Here is a 24773-nt window from a genome sequence, read left to right on the forward strand (position 1 = left end):
GGCTGCAGGCTGGCTGCTGCGGGCTGGCTGCGGGCAGGTGTAGCGGGCTCGGGGCTGGGGGCAGCATGGGAAACGCGGCAGAGGCGGCGGGTGGGTGCAGGCAGCATCTGCTCCATCAGGGAGGCAATGAAGGAACGTCCAGGACGAGCAGGAATGAGCTGCCTTGGGGAAGCAGTGAAGCAGGGAAGAACAGATGGTGACAGGGAAGAAGGACCACTGGGAGGTAAAGGCGAGAGGGATAGTATCGATGATAATTTTTTCTAATGTCTGGGAGGAATGATGCATCTGATTCCATCTTATCAGAAGGCTAATTAAGTACTTTATTATACTGTATTATTCTGTATTATATTCCTTTACATCTAAACTGAATCTGCCAAGCACTCAGTTGCACTTCACTGCACACAATCTCATGACTGTCAGCCCACAGTCCCCACACACACACACACCTGGATTCAATTGGTCAGTGAATCAAAACACTCACACCAGAATCCAATTAGCAATTCCCTACAGGTAAACAATCTTCCACAATGCATTCCACGTGTGAAAAACACAGGAGCAGAAAATGAGATGAGAATTGCTTGGATCATTCTTTGCTTCTCTCACTGCTTCTCTGAGGTTCAGAGAATGTGAATCCCACAGGGGAGGAGGGCCAAACTGACCCTCCGAGCGAGCCCCTGATCCCTGCAAGAAACCCAAAGCAAAACACTCCTGTTGTGTCACAGTTAGCTGCTTTTATTTGCAAAGTCTCCTCCCACAGCCTGATTTCCGGGGCATTTTTTCATAGATATTTTTCCTTGGTCATCTCTCCCACCAGCCAGTGGGGGTCCCTCACAGCCCGATCACTGAAGCTTTCTCTCCTCTGATCGTCTGCTGTGTGAAGCCTTGCGAGGGACAGGGTTCCCAGCACATGTACAACGACAGAGTCATTTTTCAACTCAGGTGTAGAATATGTTGAGACATAAATCAAAATCAGATTTGATCCTCTTAACCCCAGTGTGCTTAGTGGCTCTGCAGTCCCCATCCCAGTGCTCCCAATGAGATGGCTTTCTGGTACCAATCCCAGTTCCAAGGGGGCACAGGACCTGGTTCCCTGGTCCTGGGACAAAAATGCAGCTCTTTTATTAAATTGGCAGAAATGGTATTTATTTGTTCAGCTCTGTCAAGGAAGCTGAACAAGGGGGGAACCTGCCTTGGAATGGAAAATACAATCCCCTTCCCTCTGAACTATTATAATTTTGAAATTACAGGGCTTTTAGGTAAAGATGTGGTAACGGGAATAACAATTCTTTACTGGTATGTATTGTGAGAAACAAGTTAATGGAAGTTGACTTTTACTGGATATTATATGAATTGATATTACATTATTGATTATACTGTTGAATAAATATTGCGATGTTGTTCAGATAGTGAAGAGTATTGTGGAGTGGCTGATGTTGTTGTGGTGGCCATCCAAGGGTGGAGCCCAGCCATGGCCCAGCCCCACTGCACAGGGATGGCCATTGCCCAGCCCTGCCCTGGCCAGCCCCAGGTGGCCGGCCAGGACCTGAGGGTCCCTCCTTGCCTTCTTGGCTTTGATTCTGGCAGCTTAAGAGCTGCTGCGAAGGTGAAGATTCTGTGGGGGGAAAAAGGCCTGCCTGTGGTTTGCCCAGCCCTGCAAGAAGCACAAAACCCTAAGAGAGCCAAAGCAGTAGCTCTTTGAGGGCCTTTGGTGGTTTTCAGAGCAGGGCTGGCTGGAAATCCGCCCCCGCAGGGGCAGCTGTGGTAGAACCAGTCTGGAAATGCAGCAATTGATCATTTTGTCCCTTGCAGGAAGGGTCTCAGATAGCCCCAAAAGTCTTGCATATCCTGCAACAAGCTGCTCTACAACCTGACCGGGTCCCTGCTCCTTCCTGTCTCAAACCTGCAGCCTTTTAGAGTGGCATGGGACAAGTGTTTGGCTTTTGGACATGGCTGCCGGACAAGAGGGAAAAGTGTGGAAATATTGAGCTGTGGCTCTGACTTCAGCTGTGGTGGGGCTGTGGGGAGTGACCCTGGCTGCATTCCAGGTGTCCCCAAGGCTTCTCCATCCCTGCCCTCCTCACCTGACTGAAAGCCTGAGAGTTTGCAGGAATTGTGGTGTAAAGCCACCAGAGGTGCTGCTGTGGACCCAAGACCTGCCTGGGGTCAAGCGCTGCCTTCCTTCCATTCGGGATCATGGAGAGCAGTCGTGGGTGTTGCACAGGGCATGTGCCTGACCCCGGGACACTGCTACGCTTCCAGTGGGCACTGGGATCCAACCTGCTGCCTTGGCGGCTTCTGCCCGCTGCTGGTGGTTGTGCCGGGAGCGATTGGTGCCCGTGAGTTTGCAAAAGGAGCGATTTCCCCTCCTCCCTCCTGCCCGAGGCCGCCATGGCCCCTGAGGGGATGGAGCTGGACCGGGGCGCCCCCTGCTGGCCGGGAGTGCTCCCTGCAGCGCCCCCTGCTGACTGCGATTATAACTGCCACAAAAACCATCAGCGTTGAGCAGGAAGGAAATTTTGTGTTTTTTATTCTGTTCTGGTTTATAAACTTCCCAGTAAAGAGCTATTATTCCTTTTCTTACACTTTTGCCTTTAGGGCCCATCATTTTTGAAATTAAAATATCTTTTTGACACGTGTCTTCTTTACATTCCAGGACAGTTCCCACTTTCCTTGGCAGATATTTCTCATTTAAATGAGGTGCCAACTTCTGGGTTCCAGCCTGGTTGGGACAGACACTCCCAGAGGAGACCAGTTCAGGGACTTGGCCAACTCATGCTATGTCTTTTATGCCAGCTGGGACACCAAGGGCCCTCTCCCCAGCTGGCAGTTCTGGTCACACGGCTGCTCGGGAGCTGGCTTTGGCAGAGTGTCACACTGTCCCCAGTGTTCCATGGCTGACACAATGATGGACAGATGGGGCCCTATCTCACCAAAAGCAAGGCCTGACCCATTCCTATCACACACAGGTGTTCCACAATGTCTCCAGACTTCAGATTTTTCCTGTCTCTGACACCCCACCCTGTGCCATCACCTGATCCTGACATCCCTGGAAAAGGGAGATGCTCCAGAACCCCCAGAGGGTCTTTGTGACATCCTCGTGTGGGGAACACGGCAGAGGAGGGGTTTGGGACTGGGGAGAAGAGAATCCAGAGCCTCCTGAAGGCTACTTTGGCCATCATAGAAAGGAAGGTCCAGGACCCTGCCAGGTTCCTCTGGTGGAGGAAATGTACTGGGGGAAATGTCTGGGGTTTGTTCTTTGCTCATGCTTTTGCAGGAAGTCATTCTTTTTGTGACCCTTTGGACACTGGACCTTGTTTCTGTTACTGTTGTTTTATTCTCTCTTGTTGCTGTTTCAGGAAATTGTTCTTCTCTCACCCCTTTGGGATCTTGGTGCCTCCACGGGGACGGTGAGGGGCAGTTTTTAGTGGCAGCAAACACATGAGTGGGTGCCCATGGTTGGGCAACCCCAGTGCCCCCCAGTTCCCCCTAGTGTCACAGCACATTCCCGTAGATTTCACCGGGTTCCTGTTATCGCCCCTGGGGTCCCCGCAGCTCTGTGTAGGTCACCTGGGGATCCTGGAGAGTGGTGGCACAGGGAGGCACTGCGAGAGACACGGGCTGTGGGATCTGGGTGTTGTGACACTCGCGGGTGATGTGTCCCTCTGCATGTGTCTCCCTTTGTACTCACCCCCTGCCCTCTTGGTGACCACGACGTGGGTGTACAGCACCTCCCCCTCCTCTGGGGGGGCCAGGGAATCTGGGGGGGCCTTAAGGCAATAAAGGGGATGTGAGGGAGGGGATGGGAGGGCTTGGGGAATGGGGTAAAAGGGGAGAGTATGGTTTGAGTCCCCCACTCACCTTTCCTGTTTCTTCCTGGCAGCTGCAAAGGAAAGAGATGAGGGGTGACTGTGGGGTCCCAGGGCCCTGATCCCTCTCAGGATTCCTGAACAGCTATAAGACTGTCAATTTCTCATAGGACCCCTAAGCATTCCTGAATCACCTCAGAATTCATGAACTTCCCCAGTGGCCCCAAACAAATCACCCTCAAGAACCCAAAGCCCAGAAGGGACGGAGACCCTCCAAACACTCCCAGGGCCACTGAAAGAACCCCCAACATCCCTGCAGGACCCCACAGCTACTCCCCAAATTCTCCAGAACTCCCCGCCAAAGTCATAATTGAGTGTCTTTGGGTCGTTTCCTATGGTTCCCCCCTTCTCCGAACCTCTACAGCTCCCTGGGACCCCCCATCTCCCATTGTCACCCACCCACACCGTGCCACCAGGGCCAGGCCACAATGACATCCAGGAGCAGGAGCAAAAGGGCCCCACCGACCCCTGCAGCCACTGCAAGAAACAGAGAGGGGTACATCAGGATCACCCATCATCCCAGGGGTCCTGCACTCCCTGGTGACCCCACCTGTGTCACTCCACCTGTGACCCAGGGTGAGCCAGGTGTCACCTCCATGACCAGCTCAGGGCTGAGTGCCCGGAACAGGCGGTGCCCATCCTGTCCCAAGAGGTTTGTGGCCACTCACTGGTAGGTGCCTGAATGTCCCACATTGACAGCCCTGAGCTCCAGGAGGGGACCCCGGGCCACCTTCTGCCTATTGTGCAGCCAAGTGAAGGTGACAGGGGCTGAGCCCATCTGCACTGAGTAGTGCAGGGTCACGTTGTCACCTGCACGCATCTGGTGTGCCAGGGGACTGGGGGTGATGGTGGCATTGGCCACAGGCACTGTGGGGACACAGACAGGGCTGGCACATGGTGAGGTGAGATAGGGATGCTTTGGGTGTGGTCACCCCCATCCCGAGGGTCCTGCTCACCCAGGACTGTGACATTCAGGGGGTCACTCTTGGCCACGCTGTTCCCGTTATTGACCCGGCACCAGTACTGGCCGCTGTCATTGTCCCCAATGTGGTGCAGCTCCAGGTGGGGGCCGGTGCCTGGCAGTGCCCCCAAGCCATCCTAGTAGCAGGAGAAGGGTAGGGGACCTGTCCCCACAGCCACTGTGAAGCTCAGCATCAGTCGGTCCCTGAGTGCCACCTGTCCCTCAGGAGGCTTGCACTCAGAGGGACACCCCTGCAGGTGGGACCCCTGCAGGAGAGGGGGACACCAGGCGACAGTCAGGGACACAGGGGGCTCAGGGAGGGGCAGGAAGACCCCAGTGAGGGACAGGGGTGGCAGAAATTGGGGTGCTGGGTTATAGAAAAGAACCCCGAGGGATGATGGGGGTTTTAAGGGGGGGAACACCTGGAGAGGGAGGTGGGAAACACCAGGAAGGGTACGGGGACCATGGGAGGGGATGGTGTGACCTGGGGAATGTGTGAAGACCTCAAAGGGTGAAGGGACCCAGACAGGGGTGAAGGGACCCAATATGAGATGGAGGGAAACACAAGCCAGGAATGGGGGGACCTTGGGAGAGATCTGGGGCAGTGATGGAAAGACACAGAAAATGCACCAGGGAAGGATGTGGGTACCCATGTAGGGGATGGGGGACCGGGTTAGGGACCTGAGAAAGGATGGTGGGAGCCAGGGAGGGATCTGGGAAAGGTTGGATACCCCAGAGCAGGTGTCAGGGAGGCCTGGAAGATGCCAGGAAGTTTGGGGGACCCGAGGTATCTGTGGGGGCTCCCCATGCCTATCCCTGCACTCACTGCACACCATGATGAGGAGCCGGGCACAACTTTTCTGCACTGACCCCTCCTCGGAGTGCACCTGGCAGCTGTAATTCCCTGAGTGGGAGACCCTCACAGTGGGCACCAGCAGCTGCGGGGACCCCTGGGGGCCCCCCACCACCTGCCCGTCCCGGTAGAACACGTGCAGGAGGGGGGCTCAGGGCTGCAGGGGGCTGGGGGAGCTGCAGCAGCTGAGATTCAGGGGGGATCCCTCAGTGATCTCGCGTGGACCCTCCAGCACCGGCACTGAGAAGAGCTCTGGGAAGGACAGGGGAGGGGAGGACTGTGACTCTGAGTGCACTGGGAAGTGGCTTTGGGGTTGTCAAGATTTTGGAGTTCCAGCCGTGTGGGCGCTCACCATGCACTGTCACTGTAACTGCTGCTGACCGTGACTGCCAGGACCCCACCAAGCCCTCACATCAGTAGCGGCCACTGTGGTGCAGCTGCAGGGAGGACAGGAAAAGCTTGGTCCTCCTCAGGGATCCCCTGAGATCCTTCTCCTCCCAGTAAAATCGCACCCTGGTGAGATGGATGTCCTGCCAGCACTGGCAGCGCAGTGTCAAGGTGTCCCCTTCCAGCAGTGCCTGCACTGGCACCTGCAGCACCAGTGGGTCTGTGGGACAGGAAGGTCACATCTCACTGATGAGACTGTTCTGGGGTGGGTGCCCATAGCACTGGGGACATGTAGGTGCTCTGGGGTGCTCTGGGGTGCACTGGGATGCCCCTGTGTGCAGGGCACAGGCTCTTGCAACACGAGGGATGTGAGAACACCTACGGAACGGAGCCCACCCTGACCTCTCAGGGGCGACCCTCATAATTTAAGATCCCCCCTCACCATCTATGAATGACAGTGGGGGGCTGCACCCAGTTCTGCGTCTGTCACATGTGTAGGTGTTACTCTCGGTGACAGTGAAGTGGTCAGGTCCCTCCTGCCACCAGCAACGCCTGGCCTTGTACCAGGTGGTGGCACCGGTGGCCCCCCGAGTTCTGGCAGGTCAGTGTCACCCGGTCTCACAGCACTGCCAGGAGCTGGGTGATCTGGGCACCTGTGAGTGACATGGGACACCAGTCTGCCCAGGCCAATGTAGGGCTGGGGACAGTGCGGTGGGGCCATGGCATCCCCCGAGGATTCACCAGCGAGACCGAGGGTTGGAAAAGACAAGGGACAGGGCTCCATGGGGGTGTGGCGCTGCAGGGACAGCGGCACCAGGGTAAACGGGGAGTGGTGGATGTCCCCAAACTGTGGAGACAGCAGTTCTTGTGGGAAAGTGAGTGTGGATGGTCCCCAAAAGATTTGGAGAGGCAGGGGGACATGTCTGTGTCACAGCCACCCGTGCACCACATCCCTGTGGCACAGACAGCTTGGGAACAGGGACACTGAGGCCCCCCTGGGCTGAGGAAGAACATGGGGACACTGTGACATCCCAGGCACGAGGACACCTGTTGCCTTCTGATGCAAGGCAAGGCGACCTGGTTCTGACAAACGGCACGGCGACCCAAACTCCCCAGGGTCACTCGGGCCAAGAACACACGCAGGCACCAGTATGGTGGACGGTCCAAAGGCCTTTATTGTCCCGTCTCGTCGGGTTTTATACTCGGGAAGGTTTTTCTCTACGTCAGGGGGTCTTACCTTACTGTAATTGGTTAATAAGGAGTCGAAAGTTATTAGTGTTAGGGGGGACAACATTCTTGGGGGATCCCTTATCACTAAGCGTTAGGGGGAGAGGAATCCTGCTGCTTTCCGTGACATTGCGAGATTTTCCAAGCGCCTGACCCTATCTACTACATCTCCCCCTTCTTTTTCACAAATTAACGAAGTAGTCATATACATAGGTACTGAGATGAGGCATGAGGTTGTTGACAAAGAAAGGGGTTTTGTAAACCTGGGTAGAAAATCTTGTGACTGGCAGTGTTCCCTGGTCGAATTCACAGCAGTTGTTGCCGGCCTATGAACAGGATGTTGGCCCGTTCTAGGCGCGTCTGAATGAATGAGACTAGCTTGTTCAGCAGGCATGGTCTGAAGGTGACAGCTAAAAGTAGCATTGCCAATGGACCTATTAGGGTAGAAATTAGGGTGGTTAGCCATGGTGATCGATTGAACCAGGACTCGAAAAACCCTGTTGGGCTTCCCTGTCTTTCTGTCTCTGAGCCAGTCTGTTTCGGAGTTCTGCCATGGAGTCTCTAACGACTCCCGTGTGGTCTGTGTAGAAGCAGACTCCTCCTTCAAGGCGGCACACAGGCCCCCTTGCTGCATGAACAGGAGGTCTAGTCCTCGCCTGTTCTGCAAGACTACTTCTGAGAGTGAGGAGACTGACTTCTCTAGAAAGGAGATGGATTTCTCGATCCTCTGCAGGTCCTTGTCAATTGTTGCCTGCAGCTGTGACAGTCCTTGGCGCTGTGTCGCTAAGGCTGAGACTCCTGTGGCCGTTCCGGCTGCTCCTAGGCCCAGCAGCATTGCGATAGTTATACCTGTTACTATTTCTCTTTTGTGGAGCCGGCTGGGTTCCTCAAAAAAGTGGCACACTTCTTCATCTGCGTGGTACAGGACCCTAGGAACAATCAGAACTTGGACACAAAAGTCGTTAGAGTCATCGAATTTGGCAAGGAACACACACAGGGACTCACTCCAGATCGCTGGCAAACCCACATCCCAGATGCGGATGGGACTACCCACTTATTGTTTTTCCCATTGGGTTTGACAACTTCGGTGCAGACGTTACCTTTCCGCCTAGCTCGGGTTGCATTGCCAAAGCATCTGCCCTGGCCTGTGACTTGACTCAGGGTGATTGCTTTGCGGAGGGTATCCCATCTGCACTGGTGAGGGGCGTCGGCTGTGGAGTAACTGAAGGGAGTGTTTAGAGCAACTCCTTCATAAAAGCGAGGTTCGACATCGTAACAAAGCCAGCAGGACTCGGTTAGGTTAGGGTTGGATTCGTACAGGGATAGGAAGGTAGCTTCTAACATACGAAGGATTGGGTCTGAGTCTGACTCGGCAAAACGGCTTATCTGAAAGGCTTCCGCATGGCCGGTCAGGATATCAGCGACCCTTGTGGGCAAGGCTTTGGGGTGGGTCGTGTTTCTCCCTTTTGGCACGCTTTTAATCACTTTGTTGGGTCCGACTGCTCGGGGTGCCGGCGGTTGGAGCCTGATAATTCGCACATTCACTCTCTCTTTTGACCCTTGAAGGACTACTGTCCACGTTCTGCCTATTGCCCAACTAGGGTGATCTGGCTACAAAACTGTCATGTTGTAGTCTGTGCATTTCTGAAATTCTGGGGTTTTATGGTGGTTTCGATAAAAGTTTCCGTAGAGGAAGAGGGGTGTTTTGCAACCGGTGGGTGCCCAGGTGAACTGTAAGAATTTGTCGGGCTCTTGTGGATCCCACCCAGGCCCTGACGGTCTGGCATCTGTAACTATGGTTTCGCAGCCCCAGTGCCCACAATGTCCCCACCCTGGGTGATTGCAGTAGCTTTTCCCAGGGTTTGAAGCTGGGCACCAGTAGGATAGGTACATGTGTGTGGAGTGTGGGGAATGGGGGTCTACCTTTGGTTGTCCTGGAAACAGGTCGGTGATGTGGAGCACGAAGGATGGGGCGTTCGGTATGGTGATTTCTCTGAGCACCTTGTCACTACTAAGGTGTTGCATGACCCACCTGAATGGCCGATGGGGGTAGTGATCTGGGCTGGCTTGCCCTCTGGCAACAAGTCCCAACAGCAAAATCACACAGAAACACCGTTGATGCTTGGGTTCCACCCCTGTGGGTCTCTCGGGCGCTGCCTGGCAGCTTGGTGGTCACTTTCCTCTGGAATGGGGATGTATGCGTCACGAGGACGTCCCACGAGCATGTCCTGTAAAAAGAAACTCACAACTCTCATCAGTCTCATTCTGCTCGTTACGGAGGTCCGGCTAAATTGACTTAAGTGGACACCACCTGATTTTGCCGTCCTTTTTGACAGCAGCGTACCCTTGCCCCGTGAGCATCAACCTCCAGCCCCGTTCCCATTCACCTAGCTCGTTTCTAATTACAACCTGTGGGCCCTCCTCTAGCGTTCCAGTGGCCCAGTGTTTTTGAACAGGACTGTTTGTTTCATCTTCCCTAGGGAATTGATTCAGTGCTAGCAAAGCAGTTGCCAGCATACATGCCTGATCTCCTGGGGGAATGGCATTGGCAAAGCCCTCCGCTTTCACCAACACTTCTAACTTGGTTTTCAGGGTCTGGTTTGCTCTCTCAACTATGGCCTGCCCGGTACTGTTATACGGGATACCTCGCACTAATGTGATGCCCCATTTTGAAGCGAACTCTTGCACTGGTTTAGAAGTGAAATTGGAACCGTTGTTGGTTTTGATCTGTTTGGGGATACCAAGCCAAGCCATGGCTGTCAGCCAGTGCTGAATTGTGGCCTTGGAGTTTGTTTTGGGGTGCTGTGTGGCTATGATCGTTCCGCTATAAGTGTCCACTGTCACTGCAAGCCATGGTCGGGGCTTCAGCAGTTCACACCGAGTGAAGTCCGACTGCAAGATTTCTGAGGGCTTGAGACCTCTCGGGTTGACCCTGCAGGTCCATAGGGGTGACTTCTGGCAATGAGGGCAGGTGGCCACCACATGTTTCGCATCCCCTGTCGAGATTTCGCATCTCTTTGCCAGTGCTTTGACTCCGATGTGGAGTGACTCGTGCAGTTGACGGGCTTCCTGCATGTCCATACGCCTTTCGCTGCAGCGTCCGCTTTGTCGTTGCCGATCTGGAAGTAACCCTTGACTGGGTCATGGCTGTTGATGTGAATGACTGACGCAGTGCCCTGTTGCGAGGAGAGTGCTTCTTCCAACATTAGGGCTGCTGCTGATGTTGACACTCCTGGTCCCTTTTTTGTGTGAAGTGCTAAAGCCACCAGCTGGGTGCTTTTCCATGCCCGGGACTGCCCTCCCACTCCGTTCACTGGAGGGACTTCTTTGAATTGCCAATGTCTGGGCCAATGTGCTTGGGAAAAAATCGTGCAGTCTGATCCTGTGTCCGCCCAAAATTGGAGCCCTATGACGTGGGGATCCTGACTGCCGTAAAGGCAGCATGTCCCCCACACCATCAGGGGCTCCTTCCCTATTTTCATGGCCAGGGCCACCCAGGGATCCCGCTCTGGGGTGCCTCCTGCTGGCCCTGCGACACCGGCGCGGCTTGTGGCGGTGGGGGGTGCGAGGGCACTTAGGGTGCTGCATAACTCTGCCATTGTGCTGCTGGCGGGGGTGCGAAATTGACTGCTCCCTGTGGGGGCATGGGGTATGAGGGTCCCCTGCCCCACTGGGGAATGGCATAGATGGGCCGTCTCGCATTCGCAGCGGGAGGAGGCTGAGAATGGCCCGCGCGCCCCCTCCCTCTCCCGTTTCCCCGGGGCCGGAATCTACAGTCCCTAGCGAGGTGTCTTCCCGCAGCTCCTACAGGTCCCTCTCGGGCGTGCTTGGAGTGAGGGTGCTGCCAGGGAAAGCTGTGCCGGCTGGGGACAGCTCACTGAGTTGCTGCCCTTCCCCAGAAGCCTGGGCTAACGCGGTCGTCCTGCCACTCCTGCTTAAATACAATCCGCCCCGCCCCATGAAAAAGCATGCGGCTTATTTGCGTAATATCAAAAGTGAGCAGATCGTTATTGCTAGAAAGGTCGTGCACAAGAGTGGGTACCACAGCTGAGTTGACCCCTTTTTCTGAAATCGCTTTGGCTTCTTTTGGGTTAACTGGGGTATATGCCCTTTGTTGGTTCCCCCGTGCTCCGGCAACCCCCACTGAGAAAGCGTGCATGGAGGCTGCCGGTGCCCGGTCTGCACAAGCTATTTTTATTTTCCCCCAATTTGTGAGTTTATGTTGCAATTGTTTCCCGATATTGTTTAAAGCTTTATACGGTTTCGCTTGAAACCGTATTAATTCTGCTCTCTCGGTTTCCGAGTCCCAGCCGGGTTCGGTCGGCTCTTCCGAGCTGTCTGAGCAGCTGTTACTTGACTCTGAGGCAGAAGTTGACTGCCAGAACACTTCCAGTGCTCCGTGCCATTTTGTTCGGCTTAGACCTCTCTCCTCCCTTTGGGGGTGGTGCCGTTCCCTCCCCCTGAGGTCCCCCCACCTCCTGCCAAGGGAGGTCCTTGTCCTATAAGGACCTAATTTGAATAGAGCGCTCTGGTTGGTTTTGCGCTCCTCCGCGGGGGCCGCCCCTTCTCCCCGCTCTCCCGCGCATGCGATGTTAATCAGGCTGACTGTATTTCCGCCCGTTTCCCCCTCTTCTCTTCTGCCCTCGCCATGTGGTTCGGCGCCATTAAACGCACATGGCGGGGGCGAGATTTTACCGATCTCGGCGGGGTCCGACAATCCGGTCACGTTCCACGCCTTCTCCGCTAGTCCCTGCCAGAAGGATCGGGCGTGCTGCTCTGTCTCCTGCGCTGGATCAGCGACCGGCGGGGAAGGGACGGATAGAGAACCGCAGTTTTTTCGGATGGTTCCACGGGGGGGCCGGGACCCGGTGGGCTCCATGGGAGGGTCGGGGGGTCCCCTGGGGGCTCCGGGGGGTCTGGGCTCAGGCTCGGGAAGGGGTGGAATGTGCCCGGCCCCCACATGTTCCCGTCTTCAATCCGATCGCTCTCAGAGGTGGTTTGTGTCGCGGCCCCCACCCCCAGCTTTGGTGTAGCTAATAAACGTGTACACGCGGCTTTCCACGTCTCCTGTTCTTCTAAATCCTTGCATAGGGCCTCTTCTTCTTTCCCCCATGCTTTGAGGTTTTTACCCCTCCCTGCGGACTTAGAGTCCTCTTCTGAGGCGGCAGTGCACTTCTCCCGCACTTCCGAATATAATATATTTACCTGACGTCCGATCGTCCCGAGCTCTAGGAGCCTTGCAATAACAAGATTAGAATTCCTGAGCTCACCTTTAATTCCCCATTGCTCATGAGCCTGACTTATGACCTTTGATATAGCTTCCATGATTCGAGGGCGTCCCCTCCGCTGCACTAGACCAGCTGTGCAGCCGCCGTCCTCTCTCCAGGCGGATCCCCGTTCCCCGGGCACTGGTTCGATCCCGGGTTTTGGCACCAGTTGTTGCCTTCTGATGCAAGGCAAGGCGACCTGGTTCTGACAAACGGCACGGCGACCCAAACTCCCCAGGGTCACTCGGGCCAAGAACACACGCAGGCACCAGTATGGTGGACGGTCCAAAGGCCTTTATTGTCCCGTCTCGTCGGGTTTTATACTCGGGAAGGTTTTTCTCTACGTCAGGGGGTCTTACCTTACTGTAATTGGTTAATAAGGAGTCGAAAGTTATTAGTGTTATGGGGGACTACATTCTTGGGGGATCCCTTATCACTAAGCTTTAGGGGGAGAGGAATCCTGCTGCTTTCCGTGACATCGCGAGTGCCTGACCCTGTCTACTACAGACACCATGGACACAGCCCAAGCTGGCTCAGGTCACCCCCACCAGCTCATGATCCCATCCCCATGATCCCATCCCCAAGGCCACACCCTCACCGTTCTTGTCCACTTCTGTCCCTGCATCCCAGTTCCCTTGTCCCTATCCCCAGAGCTCCCTGAACCCAAAGGTGCCAGTCCCCACATTCCTGTCCCCATATCCCCATTCCCAAATTCCTGCCCCTGTTCCAGTGTCCAAAGCCACCCCTACATCCCCAGTCCCACCCAGGTCCACTGTGGGTAACATGGACTGGCACTGCTGGCATTGGGGACTTCAGGGGACCCTGCAGCCCCCCTGTGACCTCTCCCCTTCCCATCCCCAGGGTGTCAGGCCCGTGCCCGGGGCACTCACCCCAATGGATCAGCGCCACCTTCCCGGCCATCCCGGTGTCCCCTGCCATGTGCACTGGCTGTCACTCGCTGCTGTGGCCACCGCTGCCCTGGCTGGCGGCTCTTTGGATGAAGGGGAAGGAAGCGAGGTCACGTCCGTCCCCACGTGTAGGTGGCCCTTGGTGGGGGCAGGGTGGGGACACAGGTGCATGGGACACAGTGGAACCTCAGGTTCCCTGGAGTGGGTGGCTTGGCGGGTTTGCGGAGGCAGGAAGGGGGTCACTGGGGAAAGGGGATGGTGAGTAGGGGAAATGTCCGGTGATGGGGGTGCCATGGGAATGGTCATCAGCATAGCTGGGCGGACTGAGGGATTTGAGTTCATGGGATGGGGGAATGGTGGGTCCTAGGAGGATTTCAGGGGATGGAATGAACAGGAGGGGGTTCCTTGGGAATGGAGTCCTGAGCCATGGAGATCCTGGGGAATGTCAGGGTTGGGATGGGGGCTGCAGAGAGAGTGGGACATAAGGAATGGAGGTGCCATGTTTCCGTTCCCAGGGGAATGGGGTTTCAGGGATGGGCAGTGGCCGGGTGAACCCATGGGTCAAAGCTCCTTCCCTGGGTGCTTCATATTTTGGGGTGAACCACAGCCAGCACAGCTCCCATGAGTTGCCGGTGGCCTGGGGGTCTCCTCAGACAGATTCTGAGCTGCTCTGGGTCTGTGTCCCCCAGACTCCAATGACTTTTCCCTCTCTTTATTCCATTTCCATCATTTTACCTCTCAATTTCACAAGCCCCCAGTTCGTGCCTTGATGGTCCTGGGGGCACCTAAGCAGGGAACAGCTTGGGGGAACCTCAGAGTGGGGGAAGCAGGGGTGAGGGGTCTGCAGGGAGGGCTGAGGAGGCTGTGGGGGATGTGGGTGTCCAGCTTTTACCTCCCAACACTTTCACTTTCTTGCAGAAGATGGAAGAGACCGATTGATTCATTTCTCACATAGGGGATGTGTTCTCTCCTAGTGGGGCAGATCCAGGGGGCTCTTGTCCGGGGGGATCATGTCCCAGACGGGAGACACATCCTGGACAAGGGGCTACTCTCCTGGTGCATGGCAGCTTTGGGGGGCTCCAGAGTTCTCCATTCTTGCTCGTCCCCTGCTGGATATGAGCCAGCAAGAGCAGCTGGGGAATGGAGCCCCAGGCAGGAAGGAGCTCCCAAACTCCTGCTCCTTGAAGCCAGTGGCCATCCAAGGGTGGGGCCCAGCCATGGCCCAGCCCCACTGCACAGGGATGGCCATTGCCCAGCCCTGCTCTGGCCAGCCCCAGGGGGTGGACAGCACCTGAGGGTCCCCCTGGCCCCCTTGGCTTTGATTCTGGCAGCTTTAGAGCTGATGGAGAAGTGAGAATTCTGTGGGTGGAAAAAGGCCTGTCTGTGGTTTGCTCAGCCCTGCAAGAAGCACAAACTCCAAAGGGAGCCCAAGCAGTGGCTCTGCGAGGGCCTTTGATGGTTTTCAAAGCAGGGCTGCTGGGAAATTCCCCATGCAAGAACAGCTGTGGAGGAACCAGTCTGGAAATGCAGCAGTTGATCATTTTGTCCCTCTCAAAGAGGGACTGCGAGAGCCCCAGAACTACTGCAAATTCCACACCAAGCTGCTCAACAACCTGACTTGGACCCTCCTTCTTAAAAAAAACCTGCAGCTCTTTGGTATCTCCAAGAAAGAATGTTTGGGTTCTGGATGTGCACAGCAGAAGAAAGGGAAAAGTGTGGTAATATGGAGCAGCGGCTGTACACAAAGGGCTGGGGAACAGGGGTGTCACAGCAGGAGCAGTGATTTCCCAAGCAGGGGAATTCAGGGCAGGTTGGAGTGGATTTACCAGGGAATCAGGCCCTGAGGCTCACCCTGGGTCCCCCCCAGCCCGAAGGTCCCGCTCACCCAGGATGGTGACATTCAGGGGGTCACTCTGAGCCATGCTGTCCCCGTTGCTGACCCGGCACTGGTACTGGTCGCTGTCATTGTCCCCAACACCACCAGGCAGGGGCTGGTGCCCAGCAGTGCCCCCAAGCCCTCCTGGTGCCAGAAGTATAGGGGACCTGTCCCTGTGGCCACCACACAGCTCAGCACCTGGCGGTGCCCGAGTGCCACCTGTCTCCCAGGGGACTGCGCCCACAGTGACACCACCGAGAGAGGAACCCCTGTGGGAGGGGGGGACAGCAGGGGACAGTGAGGGACCCAGGGGGGTCGAGGGGGGGCAGGAGGATCCCAGTGAGGGAGAGGAGGCGCAGAGATGGGGGGGACTTGGAAACGGGGAGATAGAGGGTTTTGGGAGGGGACACCTGGAGAGGAAGGGGGGCGACACCAGGAATGGTATGGAGGCCCAGGGAGGGGGGGATGTGACCTGAGGAATGTGTGGGGACCTCAGAGAGGGGTGGGGGGATGCAAGGAGGAGTGAAGGGACCCGGTGAGGGATGGGGAGACACAGGCCAGGAATGCAAGACCTGGGGAGGGACCCAGGGCAGGAATGGCAGGACACAGAACAGGTGTCGGGAAGAATGGGGGTACAGATGTAGGGCTGGGGGACCTGGGTAAAGACCCAAGAAAGAGTGGGAGAGCCAGGGAGGGATCCAGGAAAGGTTTGGGGCCACAGGGCAGGTGTCAAGGAGGGCTGGGAGATCCCTAGGCAGTGCTGGGATAGCCAAGAAGGCTGTGGGGGCTCCCCATGCCCATCCCACACTCAGCAGTGCGCACCATGATGTAGAGTCCCCCCCCTCAGAGCACACCTGGCAGCTGTAATTCCCTGAGTGGGAGACCCCCACGTTGGGCACCAGCAGCTGCAGGGACCCCTGTGGACCCCCCACCACCTGCCCATCGAGGTAGAACACGTGCAGGAGTGGGGCTCGGGGCCGCAGGGGGCTGGGGGTGCTGAGGCAGGTGAGAGTCGGGGGGACCCCTGAGTGGGCTCTGGGGGACCCTCCAGCACCAGCACCGAGAAGAGCTCAGGGCAGGAGAGGGGAGGTGAGGACTGTGACTCTGAGTCTGCTGGGAAGTGGCTTTGGGATTGTCAGGAGTTTGGAGTTCCAGCCGTGGAGGTGCTCACCGTACACTGTCACTGCCACTGGCACCGACTGTGCCCACATTGACATTTCAGCATCCAGCCAGCCCCTGCAGCTGTAGTGGCCACTGTGGTGTAGCTGCAGAGGGGACAGGGACAGCTCGACCCCATAGCGGGACCTCCCCACTTCCTTGTTCTCATGGTAGAATTGCACTCCAGTCCCACCAGCACTGGCAGCGCAGTTTGACCGTGTCCCCCGCCAGCAGCTCCCGTACCAGTACCTGCAGCATCAGCCAGTCTGGGTGACATGGGTGTCCTGTCACACTGGAGGTCCCATTTTCAAGGAGATCCCCCCACTGGATCACACCCAGCGCAACAAGGGTCCCCAGTTCCAACACTGGGATCCCCCCACTCTGGGATGTCCCCAGAGCAGGGAATGGGCTCTGATCACACAGGAGGTGACCCATGGAGCGGAGCCCACCCAGAGTCCTTGGGGTTCCCGCAAGTGCCAGCCTGGGGAGACCCAAAGTCCCCTCACCATCTAGGACTGTCAATGGTGGGCTGCAACCGATGCGGGGTCTGTCACACACGTAGTTGCTTTTCACGTTGACAGTGAAGTGGTAACGTGCCTCCTGCCCCCAGTGCTGCCCATCCTTGTACCAGATGGTGTCACCGATGGTCCTTGACCCCTGGCAGGTCAGTGTCACCCGGTGCCACAGCACCACCGGCCTCCAGGGAGGCTCCACCAGGAGCTGGGTGGTCTGGGCACCTGCGGGTGACAGGGGATACCAGCCTGCCAGGGTGAGAGTGGGACTGGGGAAAGCAGATCCTTTGGGAAAGTGTGTCTAGGTGGTCCCCAAAAGATATTTGGCAAAGCAGGGGGACATGTCTGTGTCACAGCCACCCTTGCACTACATCTGTGTGGCACAGACACCATGGCACCATGGACACTGAGGCCACCCTGGGCTGAGGCATATCATGGGGACATGGGTAGACATCCCGGGCATGAGGACATCACAGACACAGCCCATGCTGGCCCAGGTCATCCCCACCAGCTCATGATCCCATCCCCATGGCTGCATCATCACCGCTCTTGTCCCCTTCTGTCCCTGCATCCCCGTTCCCTTGTATTACAGCGACCTGATGAGGTCTTCCAGGGTGAGAGAAGTGGACGAGAATCTTGTTTGATGATGAGAAGGCTAGATTTATTGATATATCATATATAATACATGATTACTATAGTAAAAATAATAAGAAGAGAAGTTGCAGATGCTGCTAACCTAACAATAGCATAGAAAAGAATGAATAACCAAATTCTGTGTCCAGCAGAAAGCAAGGACAAACTCTTCTGTGAGTGGTCAGCAAGTCCAAACACTCACAGAAGACCAATCACCACTGAACCTGTTGCATTCCACACCAGCCGATAAAAATTGTTTACATTTTTCTTCTGGGGCCTCAGCTTCCCAGAAGATGAACAAATCCCAAAGAAAGGATTTCTATGAAAAAATGTCTGCGACACCTTGTCCCTATCCCCAGAGCTACCTGAGCCCAAAGGTGCCAGTTCCCACATTCCTGTCCCCACATCCCCATCCCCAAATTCCTGCCCCTGTTCCTGTCCCCAAAACCACTCTAGATCCCCAGTCCCACCCAGGTCCACTGTGGGCAACATGGAGTGGCTCTGCTGGCATTGGGGACCTCAGGGGACCCCACAGTCCCCCTGTCCTCCCTCCCCTCCCCATCCCTGGGGTGTCAGGCCCGTGCCCGAGGCACTCACCCGACAGGAGCAGCGCCACCTTCCCGGCCATCCTGGTGTCCCCAGCCACGTGCACTGCCTTTCACTTGCTGGTGGTGGCTGTCCCCTGGGTGGTGGCTCTTTGGCCAAAGGGGAAGGAAGCGAGTTCAGGTCTCATCCTCATGCGTAGGTGGCCCTTGGTGGGGCAGGGTGGCCACAAGCTGGGCACAGGCTGTGGGCAGTGTGGGGACAGGATGGGGACAAGGCTGGGTGGGGAACAGTGGGACATGGGGTTCCCAGGAGTGAGGGGCTCAGAGGGGTTTGCGGATGTGGGGATAGGTGTCCAGGGGAATTGAGAGTCTCAGGGATGGGTTCCCTGGGAATGGGGAGCTGAGGAGGGGAGTCACTGGGAATGGGGGTCCCCACGACTGAGGGGACTCAGCGATGGGAGTGCCAGAGGAACGTGGGCTCCAGGGATTTTGGGTCATGGGATGGGGATGCTGGGGGAAGGGGGGTTCCCGTGGGAATGGGGGTCCTGTGAAAATCAAGGTCCTGTGGGAAGGGAATTTTAGGGATGGAATGAGTGGGATAGGATTCCTTGGGAATGCGGTGCTGGGCCATGGAGATCCTGTGAAATGTGAGTACTGGGATACAGGTTCCAGAGAGGGGTAGACATAAGTAATGGGGTACCCATGATTTGATTTCCAGGGGAATGGAGATGCCAGGGATGGGCAGTGGCTCGATGGGCTCACAGATCCCAGCTCATTCCCTGGGTGCCTCAGATTTTGGGTGACCCAGGGCCCAGCACAGCCCCCACAAGGTGCCGGCAGCCTGGGCATCATCCCAGACAGATTCTGAGGGGCTCTGGGTGTGTGGAGCTGCTGCAGAGGTGAGAATTCTGTGGAGGAAAAAGGCCTGGCTGTGGTTTGCTCAGCCCTACAAGAAGCACAGACTCCAAAGGGAGCCCAAGCAGTGGCTCTGTGAGGGCCTTTGATGGTTTTCAGAGCAGGGCTGGCTGGAAACGCCCCACGCAAGAGCAGCTGTGAGGGAACCAGCCCCAAAATGTAGCAAATGATCACTTGTTCCTCTTTGTAAGGGACAGAGAGAACCACAAAACTACTGCACAATCCACAACATTCTGCTCAACAATCTGATCTGGACCCTCCTTCTCGAACAAAACCTGCAACCTTTTGGAGCTTCATGGAAAGAATGTTTGGGTTTGGGATGTGTCTGCCAGATAAGAGGGAAAAGTGTGGAAATACCAAGCAGAGGCTCTGGCTGCAGCTGTGCTGGTGCTATGGGGAGTGACCCTGTGTGGATTCCAGGTGTCCCCAAAGCTGCTCCATCCCTGTCCTCCTCACCTGAGTGAAAGGCTGAGGTTTTGCAGGAATTGTGGTGTAAATCCAGCAGAGGTGCTGCTGTGGACCCGAGACCTGCCTGGGGGTCAGATGCTGCCATCCTTCCATTCGGGATCATGGAGAGCAGTCGTGGGTGTTGGGCAGGGTTTGTGCCTGGCTCCGGGACGCTGCTACGCTGCCAGTGGGCACTGGGATCCAACCTGCTGCCTTGGCGGCTTCTGCCGTCTGTCGGTGGTCGTGCAGGGACCGATTGGTGGCCGTGAGTTTGCAAAAGGAGTGATTTCCCCTCCTCCCTCCTGTCCGAGGCCGCCATGGCCCATGAAAGGATGTAGCTGGTCTGGGGCGCCCCCTGCTGGCCTGGAGTGCTCCCTACAGCGCCCCCTGCTGGCCGCGGTTATAACTGCCACAAAAACCAACAGCGCTGAGCGTGACAGAAATTTCTGGGTTTGTGTTGTTGGTTCTGTTGTGGTTTATAAATTTCCCAGTAAAAAGCTGTTATTCATTCTCCAACATTTTGGCCTGGTATCCCCATAATCTTGGAAATTAAAAGAAGTTTAGAGATGGGTCCTGTTTCCATTCCAGGAACATTCTCACTTTCCTTGGCGGATATTCCTCATTTAAATGAGTTGCCACCTCCTGGGTTCCAGCGTGGATGCGACAGACACCCCAAGAGGAGACAGGGACAGGGATTTGGCCACCTCATGCTCTGCCTTTTAAGCCAGTTTGGCCAAAAAGGGCCCTCTCCTCAGATGGCACTTCTGATCACCCGAGCACTCAGGAGCTGTCTTTGGCAGAGCATCACACTGTCCCCAGTGTGCCATAGCTGACAGACTGATGGACAGATGGAGCCCTGTCTCACCAAAAGCAAGGACTGACCCAACCCTACCACATACAGGTTTTTCCAAAATTCCTTCAGACACGAAACTTTTCCTGTCTCTGACACCCCACCAAGTACCATGGCTTGAACCCAACTGCCCTGGCAAAAGGGGAGGCTCTGGAACACCCACAGGGCCTTTGTGACATCCTCGTGTGGGGAACACGGCAGAGGAGGGCTTTGGGAAAGGGGAGAAGAGAATCCAGAGCCTGCTGAAGGCCGCTGCGGCCATCAGAGCAAGGAAGGTCCAGAGTCCTGCCAGGTTCTTCTGCTGGAGGAAACGTGCTGGGGGAAGTGTTTGGGGTTTGTTCTTTTTTGGTGTGCTTTCCCTGGTAATTGTTCCTTGTGTGACAATTTGGACTCTGAACCTTGTTGCTGTTGCTTTTGGTTTTATTCTCTCTGGTTGCTGTTTAAGGAAATTGTTCTTCTCTCACCCCTTTGGGATCTTGGTGCCCCCACAGGGAGGCAGAGGGGAAGTTTTTAGTGGCAGCACACACACGAGTGGGTGCCCATGGGTGGGGACCCCCAGCGCCCCCCAGTTCCCCCCATTGTCACAGCACATTCCCGTAGATATCACCGGGTTCCCGCGGTCGTCCCTGGAGTCCCCGCAGCTTTGCGTAGCTCACCTGGGGATCCTGGAGGGTGGTGGCATGGGGGGATGCTGCGAGAGAGACGGGCTGTGGGATCTGGGTGTTGTGACACTCGTGGGTGACGTGTCCCTCTGCGTGTGTCCCCCCTGTACTCACCTCCTGCCTTCTTGGTGATCATGACGTGGGTGTACAGCACCTCCCACTCCTCTGGCAGGGGTGGGGGATCCGGGTGAGCCCTGAGGGAATAAAGGGGATGTGGGGGAGGGGATGGGAGGTCTTGGGGGTTGGGGTAAAACTGGAGAGTGAGGTTTGAGCCCCCCACTCACCTGTCCTGGTTCTTCCTGGCAGCTGCAATGGAAGCAGGGGAGGAGTGACTGTGGGGTCCCAGGGTCCTGGCCCCTCTTAGGATTCCTAAACCCCTTCAAGACCTCCAAGTATCCCTGAAGCCCCCCAGAAGCCATGAGCCTCCCCAGTGTCCCCAAACAACTCACACTCAAGAACCCAAATCCCAGGAGGGACAGAGACTCCCCCAAAAACCCCCAGGGCCTTAGAAAGAATCCCCAAAATCTCTGCAGGACCATCCAGCACCTCCCCAAACCCTACAGGACCCCTAGCCAAAGTCACAATTGTGGTGCTGTGAGTATTTCCCTATGGTTTCTCCAATTCTGTGGGCCTCTACAGCTCTCTGGGAGCCCTGTCCCCCCATTGTTACTCACCCATACAGTGCCACTGGCGCCAGGCCACAATGACACTCACAAGCGGGAGCAGGAAAAAAAGAGCCCCACTGACCCCTGAGGTCACTGCAAGAAACAGAGGGGGACACATCAGGATCACTCATCACCCCATTGGTCCTGCACTCACTGGTGATGCCACCTGTGTCACCCCACCTGTGACCCAGGGTGAGTCAAATGTCACCTCCAGGGCCAGCTCTGGGCTGAGTGCCCAGAACACGCGGTGCCTGTCCTGTCCCAGGAGGTTTGTGGCCACGCACTGGTAGATGCCCGAATGTCCCACATCAATGTCCCCGAGGTCCAGGAGGGGACCTCGGGCCACCTCCTGCCCATTGTGCAGCCAGGTGAAGGTGACAGGGGCTGAGCCCACGTGCACTGAGCAGCGCAGGGTAACGTTGTCACCTGCTTGCACCTGGTGTGCCAGGGGGCCAGGGGTGATGGTGGCATTGGCCATGGGCACTGTGGGGAAAGAGACAGGGCTGGCGCCTGGTGAGGTGGAATGGGGTTGCTGTGAGTGGGGTCTTCCCAGCCCGAGGGTCCCACTCACCCAGGACGGTGACATTCAGGGGGTCACTCTCGGCCACGCTGTTCCCGTTACTGACCCAGCACCAGTACTGACCGCTGTCATTGTCCCCAGCGTGGTGCAGCTCCAGGTGGGGGCCGGTTCCCAGCAGTGCCCCTGAGCCCTCCCGGTGCCAGGAGAAGGACAGGGGACCTGTCCCCACTGCCACCGCACAGCTCAGCCCTAGGCGGTCCCCAGGTGAAACCTGTCCCCTGGGGGGCTCCACCAACAGGGACACCCGCAAGGGCGGGACCCCTGCGGGAGAGGGAGACACCAGGGGACAGTGAGGGACCCGGGAGGGTGTCAAGGAGGGGCAGGGGAATTCCAGTGAGGGAGAGGGGGTGCTTAGAAAGGAACCCCGAGAGATGATAAGGGTGTCAGGGAGGGAACACCTGGAGAGGGAGGTGGGCAACTCCAGGGAGGGTACGGGGACCATGGGAGGGGATGGTGAGACTTCAGCAATGTGCAGAGACCTCAGAGAGGGGTGAAGGGACCCAGGGATGCGGGAGGGGACCCAACGAAGGATGGAGGGAAACATGAGCAAGGAATGGGGGGACCTTAGGAGCGACCCGGGGCAGTGATGGCAGGACACAGAAAATGCACCGGGGAAGGATGGGGGTACCCATGTAGGGGCTGGGGGTCTTGGGGAGAGACCCGAGAAAGGATGTGGGGGGCAGGGAGGGATCTGGGAAAGGTTGGGTGCCCCAGAGCAGGTGTCAGGGAGGGCTGGGATATGCCAGGCAGTGGGGGGGACCTGAGGCATCTGTGGGCGCTCCCCGTGCCCATCCCCACACTCACTGCACACCATGACGAGAAGCCGGGCGCTGGTCTTCTGCATGGACCCCCCCCTGGGAGTGCACATCACAGCCATAATTCCCCGAGTTGGAGACCCTCACAGTGGGCACCAGCTGCTGCGGGGACCCCTGTGGGGCCCCCACCACCTGCCCATCCCGGTAGAACATGTGCAGGAGGGGGCTCGGGGCCACAGGGTGCTGGGGGCAGTGCAGCAGCTGAGATTCAGGGGAGACCCCACAGTGAGCTCGTGGGGACCCTCCAGCACTGGCACTGAGAAGAGCTCAGGGCAGGAGAGGAGAGGTGAGGACTGTGACTCTGAGTGCACTGGGAAGTGGCTTTGGGGTTGTCAAGATATTGGAGTTCCAGCCGTGTGGGCGCTCACCATGCACTGTCACTGTCACTGGTCCTGATTGTGAGTGCCAGGACCCCACCAAGCCCTCACATCTGTAGCGGCCACTGTGGTGCAGCTGCAGAGGTGAAAGGGACAGCTTGGTCCCCTTGAGGGACCCCCTGAGATCCTTCTCCTCCCGGTAAAATCACACCCTGGTGAGATGGATGTCCTGCCGGCACCGGCAGCGCAGTGTCAAGGTGTCCCTCTCCAGCAGTGCCCGCACTGGCGCCTGCAGCACCAGTGGGTCTGGGGAACAGGAAGGTCACATCTCACTGATGAGACTGTTCTGAGGTAGGTGCCCATAGCACCAGGGACATGTGGGTACACTGGGGTGCTCTGGGGTGCTTTGGGATGCACTGGGATGTCCCTGTGTGCAGGGCACTGACTCTTGTCACATGACAGGTGTGAGGCCATCCACGGAATGGAGCCCACCCTTACCGCTCTGGAGCCCCCATGATCATTAAAGGTCTCCCCTCACAATCTAAGATTGTCATGGGGGGCCTGCGCCCAGTGCCAGGTCTGTCACACCAGTAGGTGCCACTCTCGGTGACACTGAGGCGGTCTTGTCCCTCCTGCCACCAATGCTGCCTGTCCTTGTACCACGTGGTGGCACCGGCAGTCCCCGAGCCCTGGCAGGTCAGTGTCACCCGGTTCCACAGCACCGCTGGCCTCCGGGGGGCTCCACCAGGAGCTGGGTGGTCTGGGCACCTGCAGGTGACAGAGGACACCAGCCTGCCAGTGCCTCCATGGGGCTGGGCACAGCAGGGTGGGGCCATGGCATCCCCTGAGGACTCACCAGTGACGCCGAGGGTCTGGGCTGGAAGGGAGAAGGGACAGGGCTCAGTGGGGGTGTCACCATGGGGACAGAGGCACATGGGGTACAGGGTGTGGGGGCTGTCCCGAAACTGTCCCCATGGGGACAGATGCTCTTGTGGGAAAGTGTGTGGGTGGTCCCCAGAAGTCTGGACAGGCAGGGGGACATGTGTGTGTCACAGCCACCCGTGTACCACATCCATGTGGCACAGACACCTTGGGAACAGGGACATGGAGGCCACCCTGGGCTGAGGCAGAACATGGGTTCACTGAGAACACCCCAGGCACAAGGACAGCATGGACACAGCCCATGCTGGCCCAGGTCCCCCCCACCAGCTCATGATCCCATCCCCATGATCCCATCCCCATGGCCACATCCTCACGGTTTTTGTCCCTGCATCCCAGTTCCCTTGTCGCTGTCCCCGAAGCTGCCTGAGCCCAAAGGTGCCAGTTCCC

At 57.1% G+C, this 24773-nt stretch overlaps 1 protein-coding gene across 1 annotated transcript in view; it reads right to left on the reverse strand.

Annotated features, from left to right (window-relative positions):
- Window positions 1-20986: 20986 nt before the first annotated feature.
- Window positions 20987-24773, reverse strand: part of LOC128948117 (Fc receptor-like protein 2) — a 47525-nt gene continuing 43738 nt past the window's right edge. The window contains exons 8-12 of the mRNA XM_054292704.1: window positions 22304-22573; window positions 21941-22215; window positions 21742-21776; window positions 21182-21261; window positions 20987-21096 (exon numbers count right to left, since the gene is read on the reverse strand). Coding sequence (XP_054148679.1) covers window positions 20987-21096; window positions 21182-21261; window positions 21742-21776; window positions 21941-22215; window positions 22304-22573 — 770 coding nt within the window. The remainder of the gene's footprint in view (window positions 21097-21181; window positions 21262-21741; window positions 21777-21940; window positions 22216-22303; window positions 22574-24773) is intronic.

This window comes from Melozone crissalis, unplaced genomic scaffold (assembly GCF_028551555.1).
Source record: "Melozone crissalis strain CALT ecotype California unplaced genomic scaffold, PUWL_Pcris_2 ptg000114l_1, whole genome shotgun sequence".
Classification (NCBI taxonomy): Eukaryota; Metazoa; Chordata; class Aves; order Passeriformes; family Passerellidae; genus Melozone; species Melozone crissalis.